The following is a 12788-nucleotide window of genomic DNA, read 5'->3' on the forward strand; positions in this document are numbered from 1 at the left end:
ACATCATCATTCCTATAAGGACTTAAAATCTTAAGGAATGTTTGAATTTTTATAGTTGATTGAATTTCTAAAACGGTATTTTAAATGCTAACAAGTTGACTGGTAATTAGTATCCCGTAACGGTCTAAACGATTTGCCGATCAAATAAATGTATAGGTAGATTAATATCGATAATTATGATCTTGACTGATAAACCTATTGCTGCTGTGTATCTGATTCAGAATATAGGTATAGATACATATGAATAATAAATATACCTAACTCTCGTGACATAAGACCCTGATGTCGAGGTGCAGTGCATTACTATAAAATTTCTTCCGAGAAATCATCATGTTCAAGTTGATATGACTGACGACGGGAAAATACTCAAGGTTTGTTTACAGTGCGTACTACCGAAATGAGTCTGCACTCGATTATATCTCATTTGTATTTACAGGCATATATTTTGGTTTTTAGTGGTTTAAGTGTGGAAGAGCGAAGTTTCGGCAAGAATAGGTTGTCACAACCGGAGTGAAACGACGCTCTGTTTCGTCGGGTGAGTGAGGTTAACCACAATCCTCAAAATTCTAACCGCCAAAATACCGGCAACGTAATTGGGCAGCGCCGATTGCTTACCATCAGGAGATTCGTGAATTCGTTTACTAACTTATACATATCATAAAAAAATATCTTGTTTTATAAATAAGAACTGATCATTAGATGGTTCTGAAAAGTATAGTACGAAATTGAAGTAGGTACCAGAAAAACCCAAATGCTAAAATATACATGTACTCTAAAATAATGCTTAAATGGGCCTTAAAAAATAAATAACATTAGATAATTTGATGAAACTTTAAAAGCGAAATGTATCTAAATAATATTTACATTTATTGGGACAAAAGAATAGGAAAACAATATCGTATATCAGGCATGTTATACTTCTTTAATCCTCTAGATTTTCTGTCAATCAGATGTATTATAGAAAGGTTGACCTATGTCTCTTAAGACATGTGTACAATACAAACTAAGATCTGATGCAATCTACTATGTTTAGGAGTCCGGTAGCAACATATAGCCAAGGTCAGAGATTTGTCTCGCGACTGATTTATCTGTTTCTTAATTTGAAAGGATTGAAATGAGATCGGACTTAAGGCCGCAGGATCAAATATACTTATGTATGTCTAATTGTCTATCTACCTTGGTGTATGAATAAAGCTGGTTGTTTGTCTGTCTGTCTGTTTTGAACAAACTTTTCTTTAGACTTAGATATTAATTTGATTTGTATTTTTTTCATTTTAGTTCTATTTTTGAGATAGGTTATTGACATATAAAATAAAAAAATGTTTAAGTAGATAAGCTACAAACGGGAAGCGGGCGTGTTATACCTCTGGGCCACCATGCCAATAGAAATAACCATACTGGAGCGCTTTCTATTAAAACTAAGAAAGAAATAACCTAAAAATATAAGTATCTAAAGAACGATAAATACCATAAAAAATCGCAGTCTAGCCCCATCTTTGGGTATATTGCTGAACACAGCACACTACGTGGGACTCGTACTCGTATGATTTATTCATCAAGTCCCTGGATTCAAAAAGACACACCTAGTAATACTATATAATATTTTTAGGTTCAGAAGTAGAATTTTATTAAAAAAAATAAATACAATCGACAAGAAGCCGTTTATTTTTAAATCTTACAAATTTTAATCAATACAACATAACAATTAATCAAATACTGCAAACTTCAATAATTAAACAAAACGATTGGAAAAATGGCTTACGTGACCTTAATAACGACCAACACAGATTATCACAACCCTTCCGTACAATCCGAGAGCTGGCGAGCAAATAGGAGCATTTCTTATTAACAACCTCCTTTCATAGACTACTTCAGGGTAGATAGAAACTCATTACATGATAGATAGAAACTCCTTACATGATAGATAGAAACTCCTTACACGGCCTCTCCTGACGGTGAGTCGTCCTCGACACAGTTTCTTCTTGTGATCCCGCTGGGACCGGCCACTGGAGAGGTCGGTGGATCGGTTACAACACCCTCATCCAGCAAGGGCATGGACAGTGCAGCTGTAGGAGCAAACTCTATTTGCGCTTACGTCATCGTTAGTTTCATCTAAAAATGTTCAGGAATACAACGTAGGAACACCCAATCTTGCTAACCAATCATTCAGTCTCCACTCAGTCAATTCATTCCTCATTCTATCAGAACTATCTCACAAGACGCACATTCATCGTTCTCAAAGAAAAAGCAAACAAACTACAACCAAGCCAAGGCATATACTGTGAGTTTCCAAGGCCTGTATGCTTAATCTCCCACGTTGACTTCATCATTAAATCACCAGCGAATCCAATAACATAATCTGCAAAACAGACCCACTCGTACGAAGACCGTATTCAAACGTACGAGCGCATTCCACACGCAGACCGTATTCGAACGTGTGAAGCTTCCCGACACGCAGACCGTATTCGAACGTGTCGAGGCTTCCCGACACGCAGACCGTATTCGAACGTGTCGAGGCTTCCCGACACGCAGACCGTATTCGAACGTGTCGAGGCTTCCCGACACGCAGACCGTATTCGAACGTGTCGAGGCTTCCCGACACGCAGACCGTATTCGAACGTGTCGAGGCTTCCCGACACGCAGACCGTATTCGAACGTGTCGAGGCTTCCCGACACGCAGACCGTATTCGAACGTGTCGAGGCTTCCCGACACGCAGACCGTATTCGAACTGTTATAACCCTTATTACAAGGCAGTAAGGTCTAAATCAACTTACACTATCAAACAACGTATTTTTCCACGAATAACATTGCATCTTTATGCTGAGCATTCATTTTTACAGAATACAGTAGAATTATATTTTTCCATTATTCAGTTAGATTCTGGACGCTCTCACGTCACTGTCGCGTAACACATACTTACTATTAATCTCTGAACTATTAAAAGGGACATTGTTGGAAATCATACCTAAAAACTTTTGTGTGTGTGGTTTATTAAAGTGGTTCTACAGAAAATTGTCTTTTGTTTCTTTTAAAAAAAGGACAGACGGGGTCGGCCTGGTAACAAATTGGTGTCAGAAGTGGGATTGCCAGCTACGAAGTCTTACGACGCTAAGTCGAACAGACACTGGCATCCTAAACCTACAGCCTCCCCGTTAGATTGATCGACAGTAAGTCTTGACCCGACGTCAAGCCTGCGTCACTGTTTGGACGACGGTCAGCCTCAGTTCTTCAGCCTGAGCCCGCTCCAGCCACATCGACACTTGGACGACAGACAGCCTCCACTGTGTAGTGAGAGACTGCTCCAGCCTGCACCGAAGACAAGCAGCTCCAGGTCTAACTCAGCAACCATCAACCTCGAGAAATTCTACAGTCAATCAACCGAGTGACTGCCAAACCTTATTACGTCAAAGCACCGCGTGACTCCAGACTCCGGGTTCCTACTACGCAGCTGATCATGCAGGTGCCAACGGCAGTTATCGTGTTACTGTGAGTGTTTCTTGTGAAATATCATTTTACTAGTTAAAAGTGTCTCTGAATTTGATATTATTATTCCAAATAACTTAAGACTATACTGCTTAGTTTTACACTGAATTTAATTGTTTATCTGTCCTAACATATTTTTATATTCTAATATATTTAAATACTAATTTAATTTTGTCCAACATATCATAATATTTTATGTCCATCAAAGAAGAGTCGAAACCTAAATCAGTAACAATGTCCGACAAGATTACTTTGTCGGTTTTAACCAAATTTATAAAACCCTATAATGGTGACAGGGAAACGCTACCAGCATTTCTCACAAATTGTGAAAATGCCATTTCATTAGCTTCTCCAGAACAACAGACTGTGCTTTGTAAATATATTATTTCCCAATTAGAGGGTAAAGCACAAGTAGCGTGTAGCCTCAAGTCATTCACATTATGGGCCGAGTTAAAGAGCTTTCTAAAGGCCACTTTCGGGGAGAAAAAACACGCCACGCATTTACTATCAGATCTGCAACACTGTAAGCAATTATCAGATGAAGATGTTACCAAATTTTCTTTACGGGTGGAGTCAATATTGACCCGTATACAGTCTGATATACACTATAGTTGTAAAAACAACAAGGAACTGCCTGGCAGAATAGCGGCCATGGAGGACCTTGCCTTAAACACCTTTATGCTAGGGTTAAACTCCTCCATATCAACTATTGTCCGTTGCAAAAACCCTTCTCATCTAAATGAAGCAATACAATATGCTATCGACGAAGAAAAACTGTACAATTTATCGAAATCTAGTGCAAAATCCTATAAAAATTGTTTTATCTGCAATAAACCTGGTCATAATTCATCTGAATGCTTTAAGAATAAAAAACGTGACCGAGATTCTAAAATTTACAGTAATACACCGTCTCCTAATACTAGTACTAATTCCAATAATAATTATTATGCTAAAACTTGCAATTATTGCAAAAACATTGGACACACAATTAAAGAGTGTCGCAAGCTTCAATATAATATGAAGCAACGGCAAGCCGCTGACAATGCACAACGTGACCGTAACTCGGCACCCGCAAACTCTAACGACGCAATTACACATACATGTGACAGTATGGCTATAATAAATGATGACAATAATTTAAACTAAGTAAGATTTTGGTACCGTGTCTGCCAAAATCAAACAAAGTTATAAACGACACGACACCTACCAATTCTACTAACTTTAAATCTCATCCAAAAGAGATGAGATCTTCTAATCTTGCATCTCATCCAAAAGAGATGAGTTCTATTAACTTTAAATCTCATCCAAAAGAGATGAGATCTTCTAATTTCGCATCTCATCCAAAAGAGATGAGTTCTACTAACTTTAAATCTCATCCAAAAGAGATGAGATCTTCTAATTTCGCATCTCATCCAAAAGAGATGAGTTCTACTAACTTTAAATCTCATCCAAAAGAGATGAGATCTTCTAATTTCACATCTCATCCAAAAGAGATGAGTTCTACTAACTTTAAATCTCATCCAAAAGAGATGAGATCTTCTAATTTCGCATCTCATCCAAAAGAGATGAGTTCTACTAACTTTAAATCTCATCCAAAAGAGATGAGATCTTCTAATTTCGCATCTCATCCAAAAGAGATGAGTTCTACCAATCTCGCATCTCATCTAAAAGAGATGAGTTCTACAAAATCTACGCCTCAGTCAATTAAACTAGATTCTACTACGTCTAGTGATTACCCTAAACCTATATATGAAATTAATGACTATTGCAAAAAGGTAGCCTTACCTCATACTTATCTACATACTAATCACGCTCATGAAAAGTTATGTTTCCTTATTGATACAGGATCAACTATAAGTATTGTAAAAAAATCTTGTTTACAGAACCTTCCAAGCTTATCTACTGAAACTGTAAAATTAAAAGGTATAAACAGTTCAGAAAGTCCAGTCGAAACTTTAGGCACCTTTCAAATGGAGTTCAACTTATCTGGAAATATACATAAATATAAGTTTCACGTCACTAAGGACGACATAAATCTTCCCAATTATGATGGCATAATTGGTAGTGATTTTTGCAGTTATTTTAAAACAAACATTGATTATTCTTTAAAATCAATTTCCATATTAAATTATTCTATTCCTATTATCTATACTCAACCTTCATACAATATTCCAGCTCGGTCCGAAGTAGTTATCGAGTGCACTGTATCAAATTACTCTCCTAATCTTTATCATAACAATGAAGCTCTCATACTAGATCATGTCTTACGTGAAGGCGTTTATGTCGCTAATTGCATGGTATCAATTAAACCTAATAGTAAAACAAATGTGACTATTTTAAATACTACAGACTGTGACATTGAATTAAGAGATTATCATGTGACAGCAACGCCCCTTGAACTTGACTATTCAATTATAAGGTCTTATAATATCAATGCTACCTCTTCTTCAAAAAATGATCGTATAAGTAATGTACTAAATCTCATTCGCTGCTCTCATCTCAATGATGAAGAGAAAAAGGCTCTCTTAGAATGTTGCTCCCACTATACAGATATTTTTCATGTCGAAGGTGAACCCTTAACATATACTAATGCTATTGAGCATACTATTAACACAGGCGATGCACCTCCTATTAATGTTAAGTCATATCGCTTCCCTGAATGTCACAAGCAAGAAGTCGATTCCCAAATTCGTAAAATGCTAGATCAAAAAATTATCCAACCTTCAACTTCGCCTTGGAGCGCCCCAGTTTGGGTAGTCCCGAAAAAAATGGACGCTTCCGGTAAACAAAAGTGGAGGATAGTTATCGATTATCGCCGCCTTAATGACGTTACTGTTTCTGAAACCTATCCACTGCCCCTTATCACTGATATTTTAGACCAACTAGGTCATTCCAAATATTTTAGCACCCTGGACCTCGCCAGTGGCTTCCATCAATTGAAAACCTGCCCCAAGGATATGCCCAAAACAGGTTTCACAATTAGCACTAACTCTGATATGTCTGGCCACTATGAATTTACCAGAATGCCTTTCGGGCTGAAAAATGCCCCTGCCACATTCCAACGCCTTATGAACACTGTATTATCAGGTCTACAAGGTCTACATTGCTATGTATACCTTGATGATTGTATCGTCTATAGTCAGAATCTACAAGACCATATACTAAAATTGAAACTTATATTCGAAAAATTTCGCGAATATAATTTAAAACTCCAACCAGACAAATGTGAGTTTCTAAGGCATGAAGTAACTTACCTTGGCCATATTATCACCGATAAGGGTGTCTCCCCAAATCCTGAAAAGGTCAGCGCTGTATCACAATTTCCAGTACCCAAAACTCCTAAAAACATTAAGTCATTTCTAGGCCTTATAGGCTACTATCGTAGATTCATTGAAAACTTTTCGAAGCTGACTAAACCACTTACGTCTTTATTAAAAAAGGATGCTGTATTTAGCTGGGACACAGAACAACAACATGCATTTGATATTCTAAAAGAAAAACTAATTACTGCCCCTCTTCTACAGTATCCCGATTTTTCCCAGCCTTTTAATGTAACTACTGATGCAAGCAATTATGCAATTGGCGCAGTTTTGTCTCAAGGTCCCGTCGGCAAAGATAAACCGATCGCTTACGCGTCGCGCACTCTAAACAAGCCTGAAGGCAATTATTCAACTACGGAAAAGGAGTTACTAGCTATAATATTCGCCGTAAAAACATTTAGGCCATATTTATATGGTAATAAATTTAAAATAATCACTGATCATAGACCCCTCGTGTGGCTATTTAACGTAAAAGATCCGGGTAGCAGACTCATTCGCTGGCGCCTCAAACTCGAGGAGTACGACTATGAAATCGTTTATAAACAAGGTCGTCTCAATTCCAACGCCGATGCGCTATCCCGTTGCCCTGTCAATGCTATTGACATAAATAATTTAAATAATTTTACTTATGAACAATACTTCAAAGCTCAATTCACAAACCAACTTCCAGTTCCAAATACCATAATTGAGGAATGTATCCAAGGATTACACACATCCAAGTTAAGTACAATAGCTTGCCCAGTCTCTTTAGACTTTGATTACTCTATGCCTCATTGCGAGGAGATACTATCGCAGCTCGATAGTTCTGCTGATTTATTAAATTCCGAACGTGAGCCACTTACAATAAAATGCATTAATGATAAAAATAAAACCTACTTTTTCTTATATACAAAAGTTAATCACTATGAAGAAACAAATTATAGAGATGTTTATAACTTACTAATGAAACTTAGAAACTTACTAATTGATAGCCAAAATATTACTAGCCTTGCTTTACCGGATTTCACTGATCCATTTTCAAAACTCACGTATACTAAAATTTATAATATGATTTCCTATATTTTTCACGATACGAATATTAAGATCCACATATATAAAAACCAATTAATCTATCCTACTCCAGTAGAAGTTCCTAATATATTAAAAGAAAATCACGACTCTGTTATAGCCGGTCACCCAGGATCACAACGAATGTATTCACGCATTAAAGCTGCATATTATTGGAAGGGCATGCGGTCCGACATCGAAAAATATGTTAAGAAATGCAAACTTTGCCAAATTAATAAACCTTTGAGGAAATCAAACAAAGCTCCGATGGAGATAACTTCCACATCTACCAGACCCTTCGAAAGATTAGCACTTGATGTCGTAGGTCCATTACCCGATGCGGGTTCCCAGAACTTTAGGTTCATCTTAACCTTACAAGATGACTTAACTAAATTTACTAGCGCTTACCCAATGGTTACAACCACTAGTGAAGAAATAGCTAGAAACCTTGTTCATTTTATGTCTCTTTCTGGCTTTCCTAAAACCATTCTAACAGACTTAGGTACTTGTTTTACATCCGAATTATTTAAACAATTAACCACAATACTAAAAGTCAAAGCCCTTTTTACTACTCCATACCACCCACAAACTAATGGAGCTCTTGAGCGCTCACATGCCACTCTAAAAGAATACTTAAAATCTTTTGTTAATGAAAATCAGAATGATTGGCACTCTTATTTATTCACTGCAATCTTAGCTTATAATACTACTCCTCACAGTACCACTAACTTTACTCCCTATGAGTTATTATATGGCTACAAGCCATCCATTCCAACCTCGTTATACCAAAGCTCCGGCAACACATACAACGAATATATTCGAGCTTTACAATATAGAATGCGCTATAGTCGTGAAAAGGCCGTTCAAAATATTTTAAATAGTAAAGAAAGATCAAAACGATATTACGACGCAAACTCACGCGATATTACTTATAAAGTAGGAGATATGGTTTATCTCAAACACCACCATAGGCTTCGTAAGGCCTTATCACCTATATGGAAAGGCCCTTACAAAATTATAAAAGTACACAATAAACATAACGTTACCCTACAAGTAGGCCGTAGGGCTGTTAAATACCATACCAATGAAATTAAGCCCGCCACGTCCTAATCTATTTACTATATTTATTTTCAGAATAATATGCTGCCACGGCATTTCATGCCTCGGCCGCACCGAATCAAGCATCGTCCCGATCTATCATAGCCCCGGGATTTACTTTGAACCTACAACCAATATTAACTTCTATACTGATCATTGGAAAGTGATCACGCATGTAGATTTAGTTTCATTAGAACCTTATCTTAACAAAATCGAATTTCTGTTACAAGATACTCTGAAATTGTGCGACAAAATTGTACCAAAGGAGGAAAGCACATGTAAGGATATGTCTATCCCTATTGAAGTTTTAATACAGTCCAATTCTATTAAATTGCAATCATTATCCCACATTATTTCAAATCAATCAACAAATAAAGTTAAGCGATCTTTAGAATTTGGAGGCGAAATCTTAAAGTTCTTTTTCGGCACATTAGATGCCGATGACGCCCGAAAATATGACGCTGCAATAGAGTCAAGCAAAAAGAGTGAAACAGAACTATTTCATTTAATGAGGGATAATATTCACATTGTCAAGTCCACTATAAATAATTTTAACACTACTATTTACAAACTTAATCAAAACGAGATGAAATTAAATGCCCAAATTAATAAGATGAATGAAATATTTTCGCAAATTACGAAGACGGATAACTTATTACTATACACTTCAAAGTTAAACAACCTTCTTAATATTATCGAAGGTTCTTTACTTTCCATTTCCAATTTACTAGATACTACTCTTAACTCTATTTTATTTTCTAAGGTTAATATACTACACCCTAGTGTTATAAGTCCTTTAAATCTTTATTTAGAATTAACTAAGCATAGTAGTCAAATAAGCAAAAGGTTAGATTTCCCAGTTCCCTTAGCGATTCAAAATATTCATTCTATAATTGATGTTTCGGAATTTAGTTCTTATTACTATAATAACAAGGTTATTTTTATATTACAAATCCCTTTAATAACTCCTGATAAGTTCATGGCCTATAAAAATATACCATTGCAATGTCGTGAGTTAGGGAGCGCAATAATGAGACGTGTTGATCTTATGAATATCTTTAATTTACTAAACTTATACGACTAACTTACACTACTTATAGGGACGAGGTGTCACACACACTACACCTCCCCCGTTTTTTGGAAAAAAAAATATTGAAATACATTGTTTTTTGGAAATTGAAACCTAAGGAAAAAAAACTAAATATATTAACTTAACCGCACTGTTGACAATTGTTACAAAATGTTGAATTCTATTATCTATTTATCTCTTTTACATATTTTATTTTTCATATAATCAATTTCAATTTCATATTTAAATTTTCCGTTAATATAAGCCCTCATTACCTTTATAACTAGGTACACATTAATACATTTTATTTAACTTATTTCACTACCATTGTCGTAAGGTACATACATTATATTATACACATGTGAGCACATTACATTTATACAGGACTCTCCGGTACCTGCTTTTCATTTTATTTATTTCATTATATTATTCACCATTCTTCATTTCTTCATTATACCTATGTGTGCTCACTTTATTTATTTATTCATTCTATAATTTAGTGTCAATATTTAAGGTTTCTATTGACCTCCAATAGATTCTCACAGAGAGAGCTCGTCTACACCATGATCGAACTAAGGACATGACCACTAAACTGTACCTTACCATGTGTACCTATTATATTTATTTATTACTTATCATTTAACTATCACAAACCAACATAACACAATCTAATTGAATTGCTTGGTTGACAAAATTATACGTTGTCCTTAGGTGATCAGCCTTCAGTCACACGCCAAAACTTGTGTACCAAGTCATTCCAAATTATCTAAAACCAAACTTACAAACTTTTACAAACAATGAACACATTCCAAAGCTTTGCTGATATCAAATTTCATTCATCTAATTTATTAATTTCATAAGACAAAACCAAAGTGCAGTTGTTATTGTTACTCGGTGTCAAGTAACACGATTCTTCCAATACAATCTGACACTCGGTATGACATCATCTACCTATATGGGCATGGGAACATTCCTTCGATCCCTATTATTGATGCTATGCATACTATATAATTACAAAATTTTACATTATTTCGGCAGAGAAAAAAAATATTACTTACAGAATTTACTAAACAAAAAAATGATTGTCAACAGGCGTGAACTATACTAAAAACTTAAGTACCATTCTAAAAAAAACATAGCGCTAAAATTATCTAATTATAATAATCCTTACATGAATATAATATTGGGCCCCTAATAATATTTTAATTTTATATTTATTTACTAATTAGTGTCCATATTCACTCACTTATCACATTATTATATAAAAATAAAACACACTACACTATTTGAGTCCGGTTACTCCATTCTGCGTGGCTAGGGTAGCGGAGATACTCTCAGACGCTACCTGGCCGGCTACATCTCCCGGCTCCATCCCATACGACACCAACAGCTCCCTGCAGGTCCTCATCTGGCTGCGACATCACCCGGCAGCCAGCAATTCCACTTTTTCACTGTTATGCACTTTTAGCCCACAAATTTTTGGGGTCTTAATAGTTTTTATTTTATAAAATCCATACTTTTACACTGTACTCGTGCTCAGCGCTGCCCGCGTGGCAGCACTGGCAGGGTCGCCATGCAATGACGTGAGTTAGGGAGCAAATAATGAGACGTGTTGATCTTATGAATATCTTTAATTGACTAACTTATACGACTAACTTACACTACTTATAGGGACGAGGTGTCACACACTACACCACTACCTACACCTCATGACGACTCACATAATACTTTTGCTTTGATTCAACCTTCTTATTCTTATATTGCATTAAGCGATGACAGAATGCATTATGCTATGTTGGACACTCTTGATAAATGTAAAATAATAAATAGCAATCTTTCTATTTGTGAATTGAATAATATATACTCATGTATAAGTAACCCTAATTGTGAATCTAGAATCTTAACTGAAATAACATTGTCATTACCTACAGAATGTAATGCTAAATTATTGTATGGTCAGATTGATATTTGGCAAAAATTAAAAAATAACAAATGGATATATGTTCAATCAAAAACAAATAAATTGACAATTAAATGTGATGAAAACATTGATGATCACTCAATTACCGGTACAGGAATTGTAAAACTATCACCTAATTGTATCGGGTATTCGAAAACTGTGCAATTAATACCTACTAGTTCTTACTCTTTATTTACTAAGTCTCCTTTAGATATAAGATTTGATATTACAGCAGATGACTGTTGTAAGAAAGACATATTTAATAAAAGTTTACCGCACTTGTCGCCGATCTCTTTGAGTAAAATCAACTTAGATTCTCTAAAATATGCAACGCATCAGATGGACAGCTTAGAGCAAGAATTAAATAACTTGGAAAAGGAATCTCATTTTATTAAATATGGTCCTTACTACTCTACTTTTACTTATATTTTAGTTATATGTTTATTTTTATACCTAGCTTATAAATTATACAAATATTTTAAGAATAAACATTGTTCCAGTGCTGGATGCTGTGTGCAAATTTTTAATCAATGCTATAATCATAAATCTAAACGTAAATCTAATATTTCAAAGAATGTTGAGATGACGGAAGTACCTTCAACCTCTGAAGAAGACAATAAGTCTGTTCAGTCTTTGCCTGTTCAATACCCAAATTATAGATCTACTTGTAAAGTGAATAAAGTTAAATTTCCGTCAGATAGAAACCTTAATTTTTAATATAATCTTAACTATTATTTTACTATTTGTTAACTTTCATTTAGAATTATTACTTGTTTATAATTAAGTGTAAAATGTCTCTTTTAATGGTCA

The 12788-nt window shown here is 35.3% G+C and overlaps 1 protein-coding gene across 2 annotated transcripts; it reads left to right on the forward strand.

Annotated features, from left to right (window-relative positions):
- Positions 1-2725: 2725 nt before the first annotated feature.
- Positions 2726-11819, forward strand: LOC118271906 (uncharacterized). 2 transcript variants are annotated; one of them, XM_035588167.2, is made up of 2 exons: positions 2726-3487; positions 8986-11291. In XM_035588167.2, exons 1-2 carry the CDS (start codon positions 3456-3458, stop codon positions 10031-10033), a joined length of 1080 nt encoding a protein of 359 aa, XP_035444060.2. In that variant the 5' UTR covers positions 2726-3455; the 3' UTR covers positions 10034-11291. The 2 variants fall into 2 exon arrangements, with proteins under 2 accessions (XP_035444060.2, XP_050562175.1); XM_050706218.1 differs by lacking the exon at positions 2726-3487 and adding an exon at positions 11697-11819 and having other exon boundaries at positions 8936-10056.
- Positions 11820-12788: the final 969 nt, after the last annotated feature.

The sequence above is a fragment of the Spodoptera frugiperda genome, chromosome 29 (assembly GCF_023101765.2).
Source record: "Spodoptera frugiperda isolate SF20-4 chromosome 29, AGI-APGP_CSIRO_Sfru_2.0, whole genome shotgun sequence".
In the NCBI taxonomy this organism is placed as follows: domain Eukaryota; kingdom Metazoa; phylum Arthropoda; class Insecta; order Lepidoptera; family Noctuidae; genus Spodoptera; species Spodoptera frugiperda.

Coding starts and splice junctions, on each gene's coding strand:
- LOC118271906 (XM_050706218.1), top strand. CDS start 8,936: ATGAAATTAAGCCCGCCACGTCCTAATCTATTTACTATATTTATTTTC.